This window comes from Oreochromis aureus, linkage group 3 (genome assembly GCF_013358895.1).
Source record: "Oreochromis aureus strain Israel breed Guangdong linkage group 3, ZZ_aureus, whole genome shotgun sequence".
Lineage (NCBI taxonomy): Eukaryota > Metazoa > Chordata > Actinopteri > Cichliformes > Cichlidae > Oreochromis > Oreochromis aureus.
Window position 1 is genome coordinate 87196508 of NC_052944.1, and position 20640 is coordinate 87217147.

Sequence of the window (20640 nt, forward strand, 5' to 3'; positions counted from 1 at the left end):
GTCTCATGAACAACATTAGCTAATTGTTATTTACTAACTAATTGTGAAATGACTCTTCAGTGCAGAAATGAAGCCCAACAATCATGTTTTTACAGTCCCGTGGTCTCAGCCTCAGATACTCAACAAATCAAAGTGATGTCATGACAAAAATGAATGACCAACAAAACATTTTTTCTCCTTCATTTCTGTCACACAATGCTGTATGAAACGTTTCACGCAGTTAGTATCATGGTTGCTAGGCAACCTGAGCAGCGCGACGACAAGGCTAGACCATCCCATTTCACAAGCCTCTCACTTCTCGTACTTTGTAGTACCCGCCGTACGTAGTCCGCGAACTGCGCGTACTACGAAGCGTGCGGTTACTGAATTGAGACACAGCCAAAGTGTAACTCAGTGGTGCAGCTGTTTGGTAGCTTTTATTTCAGACTTTGTTCTGGTTATTTCTCAGGTTGCCCAGCAGCGGTAGTGTAATGAAGTCGCACAAACATCGGTGGTGTTAATGTTGGTTCACTTTGTAAACCTATGTTTTTGGCTCCTCTCACTCCAGGTCTCAAGGGCCAGTGTCCTGCAGGTTTTAGATATTACCAGTGTTGGGTAAGTTACTTTAAATTAGTAACTTAGTTACATTACTAGTTACTTCTATCAAAAGTAACTCAGTTACTTCAAGTTACTCGTTACTTTCAAAGTAACTAGGAAAGTAACTTTGGTTTTACTCAGAATTCTCTGGTTAATGTGTTGCTTCCGTAACTGGATACCCAGCAAGATTGCCAGTCTTCTAGCTTGCTTACTTGCCACAAGTGCACTGTGCCACTTACCAATAGAAAGGAAAAGATAATGTGCATATTTCCACGAGAGAAATCCCACACCTGGACCGTCGTTGACCGCCGCCATGATTCTAGCCTACATCACAGCGTCATGTGCGCTTTTTACATCCAACACAAAAACTGCAGTCGTGGTGCTTTCGATTGTACTCAGAACTCGGAAATTCCGCCTTCTGAATAGGAAGATGTAGGTAACACCAGACTGCACATGAGCTGCATACAGGGCTGGACTGGGACAAAAAATTGGCCTGGGCATTTTGACTGACCGGCCCGCCATTATAGGAAAAATCATAAAGCCTTTGAATGAAAACAAACACTGTTGTGACAGTGATGTACACTGTCTTGGTGGTATATATGTATCAATCTATCAATCGTTTGTTGTAAGACTCAGATAATTATTTTTTAAAAGCTAGACATTTTAAATGAGAATAAGAAAGAATAGTATTTCTTTGTGCCCCCCTTTCCCTGTTAATGCCCTACCTGGCCCCCTGGCAAAACTTTGCTAGACCCGCCCCTGCACAGTTACCAGCTGTCAGCTACAGAGAAAAGCATCCTGGTGTTATTTGTCTCTCAGAAACAGTTCATAACTTCCCTTCAACTCATTCATGTCACCTAAAAGGTAAACCTGTTTCTCCATCACCTGTTCAGCTCTGATGATTCAGTAAGGACATCTCCTGGTTTCATCTTTATGTTTCCCTCTCACAAGATAACCGAACCGATATTATGACCAGCAGCTTTTACAGCTGTGGCAACAGCAAACATCAGCTGATGCTAGAAATTAATATTAAATAAATTCTAACAACAGCTGATCAAGCTTAAACGTGCTGCTGTTGTTTAGTGCGACATCTGCTGGTTTCCTCTTTCTGGCGCAAAGTGGGCGATAAAAAAACAAGCGAGAAAAGCCGATCAGCTGATCATTGATCAGTTTCATGATTGAAGTAGCAACAGGAGAGGGAGGGGAGAGAATGAGAGGAGAAGAGGCAGCTGTGCAGCAAAGACACAGAATAACTCCAGCTTTGTGTCTTTTTCATTGTGGCTGAAGTCCGGGACAAACTGTTTCTTTTCACCTCAATAGGAAATGTGTGATATTTTCTCTGAATACGGGATGATTCTGCTTTTTACGGGACGGTTGGCAACTCTAATAACTAACCTTATTAATAAAATAAAGTTAACTACCAGTAACATCATAGCACCCACCCAGTTGTATAGAAACTCCATCATGCTAGCTAGTACGCAGTATGAGTTATTATAAATGACTATAAAAAGTCAGCACAACGAAAATAAACTACACCTAAACTTGGTTTATATCTGACCCAGATAGACTGCAGGTCATAACTTCTTACCTGAAGTTCAGTTCACCTGACAGTCGGACCAGACGGTAATTTTTGATCCAGCTCTCACAAGCCCTGTTGTATCTTGTGTGGAACTGGAGATTGTTATTCATGCTTTCATTTCATCAAGACTGGACTACTGTAATTCACTGTTTACATTTTTAAACAATAACACCTTGGAGCGTCTACAGATTGTTCAAAATGCTTCAGCAAGACTTCTGACCAAAACATCTAAGTACTCTCATGTGACACAGTTGCTAATACAGCTGCACTGGCTCCCCATTGAATTCAGAGTCCATTTCAAGATTCTGGTACTGATTTATAGCGCTCTTCATGAACAAGCACCTGCCTACATCATTGAAATTCTACAGCCCTATTTCCCTGGCAGGTCTCTTAGGTTATATAATCATGGTCTACTTGTCATTCATCATACAAGGCTGAGAACTAAGGGAGACAGAGCTTTTGCCACTGTGGCTCCCAGACTGTGGAACTCTCTCCCACTGAGCTTAAGATCTCTGGACTGAGTAGCTCCTTTCAGAAAACAACTAAAAACACATCTTTGTAGAATTATTTTTTTTAACTGTTGTCTGTTTTGTTTTATACTGTGTTATCCTTGTGTGAAGCACTTTGTGATATCTTATCTAGAAAAGTGCTATATAAATAAAATTTTACTTACTTACTTTCTTACTTACAGTAGATTGAGTAGCTGATATCTCCAGTCCTGGATCAGGAGACTTTGTGTGAAGTCAGATCTGATTTATTGAAATGTAAAGAAACATTAAAGTTACGTATACACAGATATTTACAATTAATCTGATTCTGTCCAGAAGGAAGGAAAAAATAATCTGATGATGATGCAACAAACCGGGCATGTCTCCTCATTTGCAGCCCAAGCTAGCAGGTAAGTTATGACAGATAAACAAGGAACTCAAAGTAAAAAAAAAAAAAATACAGAAATACTGAAGTAGCCAAATCTCCTGAGTGGATCTGCGATGCTGTGACATCCCAAGCAGCCTCTTGTCCACCTGCACAGGTGAGTCTCTGTCCAGCTGCTCTCACAGCAGCCAGCAGAGACACAAAGGGTTCAAACCCTCTTTATGATGCATTTTTATGCATCCCATATGCAACCCACACCTCCTTCATAACTGTGGCAACAAGGTGGCGGCAGTTAGTATCCACTTCAAACACCGGCAGAGACACACAGGAGAAAAAACGATTTTGTCAAACATGAATCAGGAGATTTTCCAGTTTCTTGAGATGATGACATCACAGTGCCTCCAGCTGTGAGGTCAGAGAGCATTTAAAGTCTGTTTAGACCTGCAGGTCCCTTTTCAGTGAGCCTAATTATGCAGATAACCTCTGACTCCTGGAGATGGTGGTCCTTATTCTGCTTGTAGTGGTTCCAGTTCTTACAACGACCCATCAAAACTGAATCAAGACCACCAAAATGAAGTCTATCCAGCCACAGGAGGCATCCCTTTTTGGAGAAGCAGCTCGCTGACACTGAGGTCAACTTCTGACCTGGTACATCATCATGGTAACTCATGGTTAACATCTACCTAACCTGACCAATCATATCTCTGAAAAATGTGTGGTGTGTTTACCTTGTCACTCTTTGTGTGCACAGACACTTCATGCTGCAGTAACACCCCCCACAGGTGGTGCAGGTGTAGTGTGATGGGAACCCACAAACGCAGCAGAAGTGGCATAAAGGTAGCGAGGAAAGCGAGGCCGCCGCTGACAGGTAGGCTCTAGTTTCTCTGAGAGATTCTACCAATCAGAGGAGAGGAGACATTGGGTCAGCTGATGACCATTTTTTAGCCAATCACAGAGTAGAGAGAGGGCGTGTGACTCACCTCCTCCTCCAGCAGCATGGTGAAGTTATTCCTGAAACGCTGGTTGAAGTGGTCGCCCCCAGTCTTCCTCTTTTTCTTCTCTAGATGCACAGACAGAGAAGAAGAAGGACAGAAAATGTTGAGTTTATTTTTTCTAAGATTTTTAATCATAAAAACGTTTCCTAACATGAACTCCTGAATTTTATCATTTTTAAATTGGTCCATCAGTGTGGTGAGAACTAAAAATATTTAAGTGATTTTAACAGGATTTGATCTGGTTGTAATTTTCCACTTCTAATCACTACTGATGGGCCAGCTGTGACTCTGGAGGGAGAGTGGCTTATCCACCAATCAGAAGGTCAGTGGTTTGAGCCTCAGCTCCTTCAGTTTGGATACGAAAGTATCATTGGGAATGTTGATGATACTCGAATTGCTCCAGATGCCACCATTTGTGAATACAAGAAGTGTCAGAGCTAATAATAATAATAGTGCGTTGAATACTTAATTAGAGTAGAAAAGTACTTTATAAGTGCCAGCCTATATACATCTTCTCAAGTTTCAAGGAATAAGGTTTTCAGCTGCTACCGTGTACCTCTGTAAGGCATTTTCTGCTAGTACAAGAACACAGTACAGATATGTAAAAGGCTGTTATTGTGAAAGGGATGTGCAGGAAGAACCCCTTTTGCCAAAAGTGTAGGTTTCATGTACAGATTGGAGGGTAAAAAACTCACCTGGTTCTTCAGACTCACTGAAAGCAGGTAGGCGGGCAATAGGACCTGGGGGAGGGAGGGGTGACAGAGTGTCATCCTGGAAACACAAAACATCAACAAGATGTTAACGCTAAGCAATCTTACAGACTGTTTATTAAAGAGGGGGGAATTGTTGTAAACCTTCATTCTTTGTAATGACCAGCAGGGGGCTGCAAGAGGAGAGGATTTAGCCTTTATCACTTCCTTTTTCTAAGGAACAGAGAGCATGTTCACTTCCTGTTAATCCCAGTGCACCAAAACTGGCAGTAACTCACTAAGAGGGCGCTCTCGACATCATCCTCAGTCAACATGAGTGAAGAAGTGATTATTTCCAGAGGCCTGTTTTGTGGACTACAAAGGTAATAATAATAATAATAATAATAATAATAATAATAATAATAATAATAATCATACATTTTATTCAAAAGCGCCTTTCAGAACACTCAAGGACACTGTACACAGCAGATCAAAGCGAGCATAAAAACAGACAGTTTGCAAAATCATAAAACATAAAAACAGATTATATTATATAAGGAGGTAGGGAATTCCAAAGTTGAGGAGCAGAACAGCTGAAAGCCCTGCTCCTCATGGTGGCAAAACGAGGAGAGGGGACGGAGAGAGAAAGAGAAGAAAGGGATCTAAGGCTACGTTCACACTGCAGGTCTTAATGATCAATTCCGATTTTTTGACCAAATCTGATTTTTTGTGTCTAATCTTATTATTCCCACCTATTATGGCAGCTCCCATCTAAATTGTGGCAGTTGTTGATCTGGGATGGTTAGAGCTAAAGACTAGAGCAAGCTATTAGAGCTATTTGGACTAACATAGATTTATACTCAGATTTATACTTTTATTGTTTTACATGGGTTTAAAAGGGAATGTCCATAGTTTAGACTGTAATTGCAGAAGATTTTATTAAAACAACTCAAGCAAAATAAAATAAATACAAATAGTAATGCTGGATAATCAAATTACCTCAATTCTACCGATTTTATTCACCCACTCTAAGATAATTCTATGTTCTTGTCTCAAGGGTAGAGAAGTTGGTGGTGAGAAGATGTTTTCCACCTCAGTGCTCTGTGTTCATGGAAGTAATCAGGAAAGCAGGATCCACTTTCTCAAAGTTATAATCAGCAGGGAAAACCTTGGAAGTCTTGAGAATCTGTAATCCACCTGCAAAATAATGGATGTCCAAATCCTTCTCAGAATTATAATCCAACAGAGTGATGATGACGATGATGATAATGAGCAGAAATAAAAAACAAAAACAAAAAGCAATATAAAACAACGTACAATCAACAACAACAAAAAAAGAGATAGGCCTGTAATTTGCAAGAACTGTGGGATCAAGATCAGGTTTCTTAATCACAGGTTTGACCACAGCATGTTTAAAATCTTTAGGGACTACACCTGACAACAAATTGTGGTTTACCAGCTCAAGAACCAGAACCAACTGTAGGTAACGCCTCTTTTAAGAGTCGAGGAGGGACAGCAGTCAAGAGGACAGAGTCACTGGCTCAAACCTATCAAAGACAGCAGAGCAAGAAAAAGAATCAGAATCAGAATCATCAGAATCAGAATACTTTATTGATCCCTAGGGGAAATTATTAATTAAAAGAGACTGAGAGGTCATGAGTAGGAGGACAGATTTGAGACCTGGTGGAGAAAACCTCAGTAAAAAAGTAAAAAATGTTCACAGGCTGGAGCTGTGGGCTTGATACAGTCAGTATGTCATGCACTACGAACAGAGTTTATGGTCCTAAATCATATTTTGACATGTATTCGGCCAAGAAGTCAGCGAAGTCATTCACAAAGTCCTTATTGTATTTTGGAAGTGGATAAACCACCGCACACAATACTGTGTGAGAGTAGCCCAGCTCAAAAACAGATTACATTTAAAATGATTTTAAAAAATCATTCAGAGAAGATGCTGCACTCAGCAGTGCTCAGTTGTCACACACACAGAACATCCAGTCCTCGGGATGTGAAGAGTTCCTTCAGGATAAAAGTTTTGTTTGCTAGGGACCAAGCATTTACCAGGTCAGTCCTGACAGTAAGCAGCAGATCTGCGTTGTTTGCCATCCCAAAAGCCTGACAGAGAGGCTGCAGGTTCCACAGATTCACCCACGCCAGCAGGGACGAGGAGAACAGGGTTTTCAGGGCTCCAGTTCCTTTGTAACTGTTTATCTGTTAAAGAAGATGCTCCAGCAGCGACATCCTATTTTTCCATTGAAAACGTTACATTAGCACTGATGTAACATGAAGCATGAAGGCCGGTGTACCACAAGGCTGTGTGATGAGCCCTTTCCTCTACTCCCTCTTCACCCACGACTGCAGACCTGCCGATGGTTCCAACACCATCATTAAGTTTGCAGATGACACCATGGTGATTGGCCTCATCAGTGACAATGATGAGACCGCCTACAGGGAGGAGGTGGATCGTCTGGCTGAGTGGTGCGACACAAACAACCTGCTGCTTAACACCGAGAAGACTAAGGAGCTCATCGTGGACTACAGGAGGAATGCTGACCCACATCCACCCATCCACATTAAGGGGACGGCTGTGGAGCGTGTGAGCAGCTTCAAGTTCCTGGGAGTCCACATCTCCGAGGATCTCATCTGGACGACCAACTGCTCCAAGCTGGTCAAGAAGGCTCACCAGCGCCTCTTCTTCTTGAGGACTCTGAGGAAGAACCACCTGTCCTCAGACATCCTGGTGAACTTCTATCGCTGCACCATCGAGAGCATCCTGACCAACTGTATAACAGTCTGGTACGGGAACTGCTCTGCCTCGGACCGAAGGCGTTGCAGAGGGCCGTGAAAACTGCAAGATCGCCGAGCACCACTTCCTGCCATAAAGGACATCTACAGGAAGCGGTGTCTGAAAAGGGCTGGGAAAATCATCAAAGACCCCAGTCACCCATCACATGGACTCTTCACCCTCCTGCCCTCTGGGAGGTGCTACAGGAGCCTCCGGACTAAGACCACCAGGTACCGGAACAGCTTCTTCCCCACAGCTGTCAGACTCCTGAACTCTGCCTCCTGACATCTGACCCACGTTAAACTCATGGACTGAACATACACACACCCACAACCACCCACACACACAATGGACAAGTGTACCCTCATACACACAATAATAACATGGACTGAACCACCACTCACAACCACTAGCACTTTATACAGCCTCTGTAGAAATTATCCACATATCTCACTTATCTTAACTGCACTACTGTATAGTTCTGTGTAGATAATCATTCTGTACATACGATAATTTTTAATCCTACAACTGTTCATAACTTGCATAGTTCACATTTCTGTATAACTGTATATCTCATATTCTGTATAGGTTTTCATATTTATATCCTGTTCATAGCCTGTACATACTTATAGTTATAGAATATTCATAACATACTTCACACCGTGTACATTATAACATATCATAATAGACCCATTTCTGTAATATACTTACATATCTATATTATTGCTAATATATATTGTAATATATCTATATTATGGCTAAAGCACTTCTGGATGGATGCAAACTGCATTTCGTTGCCCTGTACCTGTGACATGTGCAATGACAATAAAGTTGAATTCTATTCTTCTATTCTATTCATACTCTGACTTCATTGTTTTTATTCTTAACAGCTCTTCATTACGGTCACAAGACATTTAACAGACAACAATGTAAATGGGAGAAGCATAGAAAACAAAAAAATTAAGCAACCAATCACATTAATCCACATAAACAATAACAGGTCTATAAGCTTTTGGCAATGACACATTTATCTCTCTGTACATCAACACACTGAATCTTAAATCAAACCATCAACATGTGACTTAAGTGCAGACTTTCAACTTTAATTCAGGGAATTTAACTAAAACTTTGCAATAACTGTATAGAAACTGGGATCTGAACTGTTCCCATCTCTGCTCATTCTGCTTTACATTATGGGAACACAGCTGGGACAATTTGAACCTAATGAGACAAGGGGAAGCAAAATTAGATGCACTGCACACAGGACAAGGACTATCAAAATAAAACATGAAAGAGACATTCACAAAGACGCAGACTTGACACTGAGAAAGAGCCATGACTGATTGGGGAGACAGAGGGAACATGGAGACAAAAGTGACTAGATCAGGAACGCGGGAAAGGCAAAGTAACAGAAACTTAATCCTAGGAACTGAGAATATAACACAAGCAGAAAACAATAAAGCGAATGAAGATCACTGAGAACTAAAAAACAAACAAACTGAACAACAATTATCAAGGAATATAATTTTAGACTCTGAAACACAAATACTGGGTTGCAGACCCAGATATGTTTTGCAATTATGGAAGTTGCAAAAATGGTTAAAAATTGAATAAGTGTTTGTTATGGTATAAGATCTAGAAGCATTAGTAAAGTGTCAAACAGTTTATATAATGTATTTAAAATTGGTGGTGTGTCTTTCAAAATTATTGACAAAAATTTGTAAAATTATGGACAAGTATATAAATATACCTTGGCGCTTTATATTGTAAGGTAGACCCTACAATAATAAGACTGGTGAGAAACTGTTTACTCTGAGTCTGTCAAGACAGACACTATTAACTCCTGCTCAGAGAATTTAAAGACTGTTTGACAAGCTGCTAGATTGGCATCTCCAGAGACTGTCACTCCCACCAGGGCTTCCCCAGAGGCTGAGCTGTGGGGAATCTCAGGATCTTTGCCGTCATGGGTGGCCTCCTGAACTGTGTTGCCACTGCTGTTTCACACTTGGCCGGCCTCCAGACTTGCTTTCCCGACGACGCCGTTTCCCACGTGGTCAGTCTCCAGAATTTTTTTTGCCCATGCCACTGCCACTGTCCACGCAGTTGGCCCCCTGAACTATTTTGCCATGGACTTCTGTGGGACTGTCGACCCCCAGGGTTATTTTTAGGGACGTCTGGAAGCCATCTCTTAAGGAGGGGCTTTGTCACGGTACTGGGTCTGTGAACTAGGGTTTTGTGTTTATTGTTTAATTTATATTCCTGGATTATTGTCATTCTTGGTTTTCTGCTTGTGCTTATTCTTAGTTCTCTGTTACTTTGCTTTCCCCATGTTCCTCGTCTAGTTACTCGTCTCCATATTCCCTCCGTCTCCTCGGTCAGTTATGTCTCTATAGCTGTGTCCCGACACCTAGGCTGCATCCTTCGGAGGACCTGGCCTTCGCGGTCTATGTGGACCGGGTCCTTCGAAGACCGAAAAGGCTGGAAGTGCGAGGCTGTGAAATGGGACGGTCTAGCCTTCAGATTTGCATCACCAGCTGTCTCGGTGGAGTTTGAGAAACTCAGCCGTCTACTCCTTGCTATCTAAAATATAACAGGACACTGCCGTAAATTCTCGACCATCTCACACTTCTGTTTAATCAGTTTTCTGACGTTTATTCAGCTGTGTGAAAACCCCAGAGGAACCCACCCGAGGGATTAATAAAGTTTTATTTAATCTAATCTAATAACTTTGATCTTAGCCAAACCGATTTATTCCGGAACAAATAAAACACTGAAAAAAGCCAAACAATAACATTTTGAAGTTATCTAATAACATGTTTAACCTGAGTAGTGAAACACCGCGGGGGTCTGAAAACAATGAAGCCGGGAGTCTGCTGTTCTCGCTGGCTCGAGTGACCATTGAACCCCCCGGCTAGCTATTGAGCGGGTGGGTAACAGACGTCTCCGAAAACGTCGGAGCACTTTTGCAAATATGCGATGTCTTGATAAACCAAGCAGATATTTACACAGCTACTTTCTCACCTGAAAATATGTAAAAAATTTATTTTGATACCCACAAAGATTAATAAGAGTAATATTAAAACTTAGTAGCAGCCACCATTGTTAGAAACTGGAATTGGCTGGGCCGCGCTATGAATTCTGGGATATGGTGGGCCACCCATCCTTTAAATCTGGGGAAATGAAGGATGCATTTGCTGGCCGGATTCGGAGGAGTCTGCGAAATGGGACAGCCTTCGTTGCGTCGCTGTGACATAATTGGTCTACAAATGCGGACTCAGGAGGATGCAGCCTACGTTTTGGGACACACCTAATGTCTTTGTTCAGCCTCCTAAATAAAGGCTCATATTTATTAATCATTCCACCGTTGTCACTTGGGTCCCCACCTCATTCCTTTCTAGTATTGTTTTGACCACACTGAAGTCCAGGTTTTTTTCCCTTGCCTCCTCTGATAAGAGCCAGGGAGCTGAGTAGCTTTGCAGGTCTATTGTTAACAGCCACACGTGTTAGAGGCAGCACCCTTCTCGATTGTTGCAATTGGCAATCTGGGTTGATTTTAGGATAGGCATCATGGATCTGTTACTTTTAAAGGGCTGGAGTAACCTGTAAGAGCTAATTACACTAATAAGGATTAATATTCAGATTTTTACTTTTACTGTTTCACAAAGACCTAAAAAGTGGAATATCCAAAATTTAGACTTCAATTGCAGGAAATTGTATTAAAGCAATTTTGCTTTAATGACTATAATAATCACAAAACAATAATGAAACCACATCCATTATACTTGTCTAATTAATTTGCTCTGAGCTAATGCTGATTTTTTTCCTGGTCCTTTCCAGGAGAGAGGCTGGAGAGAATAGGCACTACTGAATCCCAAGATACATCTATCTCTGAGTTCTGAGTTGATGATAACCACTCAACAGGAAGCATCCCCATTCAGTGGGGCATTCAGTGGAAATTCTCCCTGAGTTCTTTCACAAAAAAATCTTCATACCATTACTGCAACCACCAACTAATGTGCTGCCTAGTGCTTACTCGCCCCCTCCTTTCTCCTTCATCTAGCCATTCAATCACCTTTTTTACATAAGTTCATCCCATGTCCAGCCACACCCTGTTATTCTATCTCTACCTTTTTTCCTCACATACTTGATTTTAAAACTTTAAACTTAAAAATCATGCCATTACATTTTCTTATTTTCAGTCTCATCCTCAATATAGAAAATTCCATTTCATATGACCATTAAGTCACATATGAGTAGGCTTCACTTCATGTGTCATCCATTTTATGCAATTTACATTTCATTAGTACATTTTCATGTACTCATTCAGCTTGGAATTATTCCTTTAAACCCAAATACTTTTTCACTTTAAAACTCTGTATTTGTCAGTCAAAAAGGACTCAATACAATTTATTTTTACTAAATCATTCACCTTAAAAGTCAGACATTCAGAAATCAGTGTGTGTGTCACTCTTATTCACAGTCTTCCTTACACACACACACACACACACACACACACACCTATATCTTTATCTTACCTCTGCTTCACCTTATCTCTTTTGATTAAGAATAAAGAATAAAGTTACTATTAGTAAAAGCACACAAAGAAACTCTATTATAGCACACTATAATCACATATAAGACTGGATGTTGAGCCTTTTCACCCTTATTCAGAGGTAATGAGAGGTGAATTGGAAACTTCAATCTCTCTATGTCCCATGTCTCTCGACAGTCATGAAAAATGCAATCAATATATTTTACTATACTTTTTAAAATCAGGTTATTTAACAGTAAAATTTGAAAGGGTTAAATAATTTTGCAAACAATCAGAAAGATTTCACTATTTCCCTTTTGTGCACTTATAAGGTATTTCCTATGTTCTTTTTCATTTTGTAGGTTAACCTCCTGTCATGTACTCCCTGTTCTCTGGAGAAGTTTGGATGTTTCTGTGTAATTTTTTACCTCTGTGCATTGTGAAGGCAAATTTATTTTCTCATGTATTAATCACATATTTAATCATATCACATTAGTTATAGTAATATCACTTTCTCACTTTACTATAGTAAGAGCACTCCTGTCACTAGTTTGCATGCATTTGGAATGTTAACACAGTGAGGCCACTGTAATGGGAGACATTGAACAGATACTGGGACTCCTTCTGCCTATCAGGGATGTAAATCCTTAGGTGACGGCCAAGCAAAAAACAAGGTCATAATTCTCTCTGTGAGGGAGAAGGTATAGCCCTCCCGTGAGAGGGGCCAACATATAAGAGTTTGTGGAATATTCTTTGCCTATGTCTCTGGATATAAGTTGACCGTCCGATTGGGGTCTGGAATGTGGGGCCTCCCTGCTGCTGCCGAGTCGGGGTGGTCTGCTTCTCTCCACCCCAGGGAAAAGGGTAACACTACCTGGGTCTGGGTGCAGTTTCCCCCTCCAGGGGCAAGGGTACCTAGACCTGGGGCTTAGAGTACGCTTGGGGAGTGTGATTGTGTGTACAGTGTCTCTCTATGTCCGTCTCCACGTTGGATGAGTGTTGAGTAAGTGTTGCATATGAGGACATGAGGGTGGGAATGAATGTTTGTATCTGTGTGCGCCTGTTTGTATGCATCTATATGTCAGGTTGGCTATCAGATGCCACCTCTCTGGGGACATCTCAGGCCCTCCATGTTATGGAGGCCTCTCCCCCCCACCACTTCCCCTGCCAGTGGCAGATGCCCTCAGACATCGGTTCTTTGTGTCCGGGGATGGGCATCCCTGTTTTTCTTTCTCTCTTTCTTTCTCCCTTTTCTTTTTCCCAGTCAAGTCTGTCCCATATTTAGCAAGTGAAAATAAAATAAAATAAAGAATAAAAGGTGAATCAAATAGACCATTACGGCAAGGCTGGGATGGTCCATTTGGTAAAGTAAATCCGTTGGGCATCTTTCTTCACCTTTAGACAATTATTCTGATGGCAAAAGAACCAAACGGGAGAAGCAAAAAAAAAAAAAAGAAAAGTCTCATATTTTGTGTTTTTATGACTTTATGGGTTATAAACAGTTGAAGCAACATGTTGAGAAATGGTTTAAGATTTGTCTTAAACCAAAAATCTCAAAATTCCCATGCAACCACCAAGTTTTAATCATCATCATACTATAATTTTCATGTGTGTGTGTCTCCAGATATTGTTCCCAAACTCCTAGAATAAAACTGTATCGATAATTTGATTTTAAAACTTTCATTCCTTTTCAAAAAGACTTCCAAAACCTGTTTTCTTCCTTGGAATTCAAAAATGGTGGCTGAAATTGTTGAAATGTGTTTTGCATTAATAATTTAATTGAATTAAATTGCCCATAGGTGTGAGTGCGAATGTGTCACGATCTTGGGTCTTTTGACCCAGCATTTTGAGTTTTAGTTTATTTTGATGTTTATGGTTTATGTTTAAGTTCATTGGGTTTTCAAAGTTAATTTGTTTATTAGTTTCCTCTTGTGTTTTCAACCCCTGTGTTAAGTCTTCCTTGTCTGTTTCATGTTTCCTGTTTTATTTTGAAAGAGGTTCTGTGTTCCTGTGCTCAGTTTTACGTTTCCCCTGTGATGTTGGCTGTGTCCGAATTCAGGGGAAGGATGCTCATAAGGACACTACCTACCTACGTCACAAGGTAGTGTCCTTAGACAGACGGGTAGTCAGGAAGTGAGCAGCTTGGACAGCCCCCTTTTTTTCTCCATAGAAACTTTATTGAATAAACAATGAATATCCAACATAACAGATGGGCTGTGGACAGCCTCCTAGCCTTCAACTCCGCCCTTACTTGCGTGTTTTTCCGATCGCTAGCGCCACAGCGCGAAAACTTTAAAATGGACCCAGAAATGTCGCTCTGTTGTTTGGACAATTTTATTTCTCGAGGAGCTAGAAAAACCTTATCGTCGCCGCCCGCACGTTTTGTACCTTAGGCTCATCAGAGACAATCATATCCAGGTAAAATAATTTAATAATTTAAATAACTTTAATCTACACGCATTTAGGAATTACTTAGCTAATTACACGGATAATTGAAATATTGCTGGCATTGTGCCAAAAAAGTGTTCGCCAGCCAAAACTGATTTCCAATGTTTCCGAGTGTAATATGTGTAATATCTTTATGTATGTTGGTAAATAGACTTCGGTGGACATGGTTTACTAAGGGGTTTTATATATACAATAATTACCTGTTGTTCAAGTATCTTTATAACTCTGGTTATAATGTAGGTACAATTGATATATTTGTTGCGCTGTCTGCTGTCCTCTTGGCCAGATTACTCTTAAAAAATAAATTTCTAATGTCAATAAGATTTTTTTTTTTAACTGGATAAATAAAGGATATATAAAAGTCACTGCCAAAAACTGATTGCAGCTTCTACCTTGTTACAGGAATGTTGCTGGTGGCTCAAGGTGACTTGATATCACTAATGAGGGACACATTTGACATGTTTCACATATTATAGACCAACAAGTTATTCATAGCAGGTTAAATACGAGCAATCAGTTTAGGGCAAAACCGAAATCAGTTTTGGCAGACAATCATTTTTGCCACAACATCGGTCATTCTCACACATGTACTGTATCATATAAAATATATAAACTAAATATCTTTGAAACGTATAGAATCTTATCTTTTGTTTGTTTGTTTTTTTACATAGCACTTTATCAAACTGTTGTCTGCTACAGAGTTACAAGTATTATACTAATAATATAGCATCCACCATCTCCTGCTTGCATATCTCTGTAAACATCTTAGTGGTGTGGCAGCCACGAGTGAGCCAGCCCTGCAAACCCTGTGGATGGACGATGCAGTGGACAGTGGGAGGAAGCATCCTGAAGCTCTCTTTGCAGACCACCCTGTGTGATTCTCCACTCGCCGACCAGAAAAGACAAACCGCAGGTCTCAGTTGCAGCAGCCCATCCACGTCTGATCTTGCTGGGGCAGATTCAGCAACACTGCCAGAGACTTCCTGTAATCTATTACAGTTGTTGAAGAAACGGTCCAGGAACAGGTCACTCAGGTTAATCCTGTGTGAACAACTGAAAATATTGTTTTTCCATCTTTACATACTGTGTATTTGAAATATTCTTGTTTAATTGTTATTGTTATTTACTTTATTGCTATCAAATAAATATCCAAGTAATATTGTTCAAAGTTAGCGTTATATTCATATGTGTTACAAATGCCTGTAAATCAAATTGAGTTCAGTGACAATTACTGTTTGTTTGAATCAATTTATTAATAACATAAAACCTTTAAACTAATGCAACACATATAACAATGTAACAAATATATTCAAATAAATAAATTTCTCAATACATAACTCATTTGGGAACTAATCTTTCTAGAAGTGAAAACAGTCTGTCCGTCCTCTCCCTGCTCTCCTCTCCTCTCCTCAGCCTCTCTTTGCTGCCTCATGTCCTCTCTGATGAGGTCTAGCAGCTCATCATCTCTTTTCCTCTTTCTCCCTGTCGTAGGTGGCTGAGCCGCTCGTCATCGCTGTCGTTTGGTCACCCACTGCTGCGCTTGGCCCTGTAGTGTCCTCAGGAGAGAGGACATTAGGACAGGAGGCGTAATGGAAGGCATCTGTCCTATCACCTCATCCATGAGGGCAAACCAGGGCCAAGTAGCAGCAGTGGGCTTCCCACTGACCCCCTCTCCTGAGCCTGGATACTTGCAATCCTAAAGGCAGAGGAAATCAAAAATGACAGCAGGCAAATAAAAACACCACAACAACTCTTAGTAATTGCACATTTATTAACTTGTGTTCTTGAGAATTATCTTCTTGATAACACACATACGTATTTTTGTATTCTTTAAAGTTATCTCATGTCTTCTGGCCTGCAAGGGGTGACTTTCCCCTGCAGGCCCATCTTCCAGAATTGTCCTGATCACACACAACAAATAAGAGAAGATAAGACAGACACCATGGCAACTATGTTAATCCCTAAGCCCAAAGGTTTTCACAGCAGAACACCAGAGGAACACCGTCTGGACATCACAGGTTCTGTACAGCAGCGGTCCGTGAGTCGTTTGGTACCGGGCCACAGAGTTGAGGCTCCGTGTGAAATTTATGGTTTTCAGGGTTTTATCGTTAACTCGGTTTCCCTGAGTCTTTCCCTTGTTGTAGTTGTGTCTTATTTTGAAAGAAATATTTACAGTTACCATAGCGACCAGACAGCATTAAGCGGCAGAGAGGAGGATGTTACTGTCAATATTGGCGCATTTTCAGGAGGACACTGCTAATAAAGTTACACAATTACACAGTACATTCACGTCTATTATTATATTTACAAAATACCACAGTTTTTGTCTTGGTCGGATCATTTTATGTGGTTGTATTTATCCGCGATACCTTAAAGGCTCCGTGTCTGACAGAAACCGGTCTGTGGTGCAAGAAAGGTTGGGGACCGCTGCTGTACAGCATGAGGGCTAATAGGACCGTACTCATATGAATATGATGCGTAAATTGATTTATTGTTGTACATCCACGCCGTAGCGGCCCAATTCTTCACCCCAGTGAAGAGGTGATCGTTTTCTCCTCGTTTTAATAAATTAAGCCGTTTGGTCTTTGTTCCCCACAACATATCACCAATTCGAAAAAAATCAAAATTAGCTGTATGTAAGCGGCAATACATGATAAATCGCGGGACCCCCGATACAAGCTGGTTTACGGTTATTTTAAAGAAAAGAAACATGTCTAAGCAGATGCCCAAAGCTTAACAAAACGACAGATATAACAATTTAACTTTTGTACAACCAGATTTTCATATACTTACATTTGAAAGTGTTTTCCTCTCCTGCTTCGACCACCATCGTTATCAGAAACAAATCTCCTCTATGACCCGCAATGAATCCTGGGATATAGTAGGACATGAAGGATACATCGGACCATCCTTGGAATTCAGGGCAAAGTAGGACACATTTGTCGCCACATTTTGAGTACTCTTTGAATTCGGACAGCCTTCGTCACGTCGCCGTGATGTCATTGCCTCCAAATATGGCATTGGCGCATCCTTCCCCTGAATTCGGACACGACTAACCCTCAAATTCGCGGAAAAGTAGGACACATTTGTCGCCACATTTTGAGTGCTCTTTGAATTTGGACAGTCCTCGTCGCGTCGCTGTGACGTCATTGCCTCCAAATATGGCATTTTCAGCATCCTTCCCCTGAATTCGGACACAGCCATTGTTATGTTCATTTGTTTCAGCTTTTCCCCCCCATGTGTTGCCACTTGTCCTGATCACCTCATGTGTGTATTTCCTGTGTTCAGTGTCGCGTCCTCCCTCATAGCTGTGTGATTCTCCCTGTGTTTTTATCTATGATTTATTATTAGTTTTCCCACTTTAGTTTTGCACCGTTTTGCCTTGTTTTTAGCAAATAAAGCTCCATTTTTGAGTTCACATTCCGTCTTGGTGACTTTTACATTTGGGTCCTCTCCTGCCTACACACAGCCGTTTTGTGATAGAATGGTTGTTTGTCTCTATGTGTTCGCCCTACAACAGACTGGTGACCTGTCCAGGTTGCACTCTGCCTCTTGCCCTAAGATGGCTGGAATTGGCTCCAACCCTCACAAGGATAAGCGAAAGAGAACAGATTGAATGTCTAAATAAGTAAAACAATCAAAAATAAAAATGTAAGTGAATTTACTAATGCATACTTTATTGCACAATTCATTATTAAAGCACAAAATGATTTATTTGGTGCATGTGATACTTCTGGTCCTCTATAATGAATGATGATTAAGCTTTTTAGGCTTACATTTTGTAGGTATTTTAAAGGTTACAAATATCAGAAAGGGTATGTATAACAATCACTATAAATAGCTGACTATAATATGAGCCACACCATATACAGGGTGGGACCACTTCCATGGTTAGTAAAAACATTTGTTGCCTTTAAAATTCTCACTTTAATTTTGTTAAAGGCCATGCAACAGCATGCTCAATCAACCATGTAAGCAGATCCCAAAAGGTTGATTCAGTTCATCTGGATGCAGCAGGTCAGCTGAGACTGAAGAAGTCATTTGTGTAAGTGACAAAATTTTTCTCCCACTGAAAATGCCACATCCAGATCTTTCAATGTTCATGATGAATAAATACACAGAATTATACGTGGAATCATATTGGATCAATCAGTACATACTCGATAAGATCTCTTATAACAGTGTATAGTAATTACAACTGATTAACATTTTCTGAATATTTAAAAAAGTAAAATCAATTAAATTGCTGTTGGAAAGACCATGGTAATAGTTTACTCATTATGAATTAACAGATGTACTAAGTCTCCTCAGACTGGTTGTGCTCAGAAATTCCATTAACAAAGACTAAAACTGTCAAAATTTGTGACAAACCGCAGGAGGACAGCTGCAGTTTAACAGCTTCAATTCACTGACAGGAAACAACATTAGAAACATCATCATCCTCAACTCATCTGCTCCACTGACACTGACACCTTCAATGGCAACACCTTCACTTCATTCCTTGTATTACAGTTTTTCTCGATTGCTAAAACACATTTCTTGAAACTACGCCTCATATCCGCACAACAGTAAACACAAATCCATAACATCTCACTCAATTCCCCAAACATCCTATTTCCAGGTCAAAATGAAGCTCTACACCCAAAACTATTCACTCCTGCTGAAAAACCGAACTTTGCCCTCAGACATCAAACACAAGCCCTCAAAAACACACACACTACAACAGAGTTTTGCACACTGGTACAATTAATTCAAAACAATAGTTCCAAAACAATTAGGTTGCTTATGGTTCTCCCCTTCAAAACCCTTGTCACATGATAAACACAAAAGACGCAACCAATGTATGTACAGTGGCACATTGTCATTCATGTACTATACAGTACAACACACACCAGAAACATTATCCCACCACAGCATCTTGTCTTTGGTCTGGGTCAGGCCAGAGAATCTCATCCACATCACAGGCTATATTGGCCCCAGCCAGGCAGCGGGGTAAAATCCTCTTGCATGCCTGATCCACCCCTGGCATGCATCTACTGATATGTCTAGGCAGGCCTCTTCCATGGCCTGAAGGAGGTGAACACGGACATAAGGTTCTCGGTCATACACTTTCCACCGCCATGCCGAAAATAACTCCTCTATCGGGTTTAGAAAGGGGAGTATGCAGGCAGAAAGATATTAGAAAACCTTGGGTTATTGGTAAACCAGTCACGAACCAGAGCAGCGCGATGGAAGCTGACGTTATCCCACACAACAACGTAGTGAGGCTGCTCTGGCTGTGCTGGTTCCCTGTAGTCCAGCTGGAACATATGTTGTCTTAAACCATCAAGAAAAGCAAGGAGAAGCATAGTGTTATAGGGTCCTAGTACGGCATGGCGGTGGAGTACCCCTCGTTGGCTGATGGCTGCGCACATAGTGACATTCCCCCCACGCTGACCAGGGACATTTACAATAGCCCGATGGCCAATTATGTTCCTCCCCCTTTTCCTTCTTTTGGTCAGGTTAAAACCTGCCTCATCCACAAAGATCATTTCATGGGGAACAGGCCGTCCTTCAATCTCAAAGATTCTCTGCAAAACACATAACACAGTAGAGTCAATCGGTACCCTGAACCAAAGTTCAAGAGTGCTGAAATGGCAGCATAAACTGCCATGCTGTGATGGTACACAATACCTTATACAGTATCAAAACTCATACCTGAACATATTCCACACGTTGGTTTTTCACTCTGTCAGAGTTTCGTTCGAAAGGGACTCGGTATGCCTGTTTCATCCGGAATTGATTCTTTCGGAGGATGCGGTCAATTGTGGAGAGGCTGATGGCATTTATGCCTCGAAAAAGATGATCATCCTCAATCACTCTCCTTTGAATCTCTTGCAGGCGGATTACATTATTTGCAATTACCATGTTTACAAGTTCCTCTCTTGCTCCTCCGACAAAAGCCTTAACCTGCCTCCACCAGGTGGTCGTCTCTGTGTCCTACAAAAATAGAAGCACTCATTACTGTAACTGTCACACATTCATTTTACAGGAAAATAATGGAAACATACTGAAACTCAAGACACATAAATTCAGTAACTTAAACGTTACTGTACAAAGCAGTCTTACTGCAAGTACACCTACCTGTTTTCCTCCCTGAAGGTTCTGATGATGGAGGCAACAGT

At 40.9% G+C, this 20640-nt stretch overlaps 2 protein-coding genes across 2 annotated transcripts; both read right to left on the reverse strand.

Annotated features, from left to right (window-relative positions):
- Nucleotides 1-3784: 3784 nt before the first annotated feature.
- Nucleotides 3785-5047, reverse strand: LOC120434550 (zinc finger HIT domain-containing protein 1-like). Its single transcript, XM_039602800.1, has 4 exons — nt 5012-5047; nt 4719-4794; nt 4009-4088; nt 3785-3922 (listed from the first exon to the last, which is right to left on the reverse strand). Exons 1-4 carry the CDS (start codon nt 5045-5047, stop codon nt 3785-3787), a joined length of 330 nt encoding a protein of 109 aa, XP_039458734.1.
- A 14424-nt stretch (nt 5048-19471) lies between these two features.
- Nucleotides 19472-20390, reverse strand: LOC116334541. The gene is made up of 2 exons (XM_039608345.1): nt 20174-20390; nt 19472-20046 (listed from the first exon to the last, which is right to left on the reverse strand). The coding sequence occupies exons 1-2, from the start codon at nt 20381-20383 to the stop codon at nt 19624-19626; spliced, it is 633 nt and encodes a 210-aa protein (XP_039464279.1). The 5' UTR covers nt 20384-20390; the 3' UTR covers nt 19472-19623.
- Between the last annotated feature and the right edge of the window lie 250 nt (nt 20391-20640).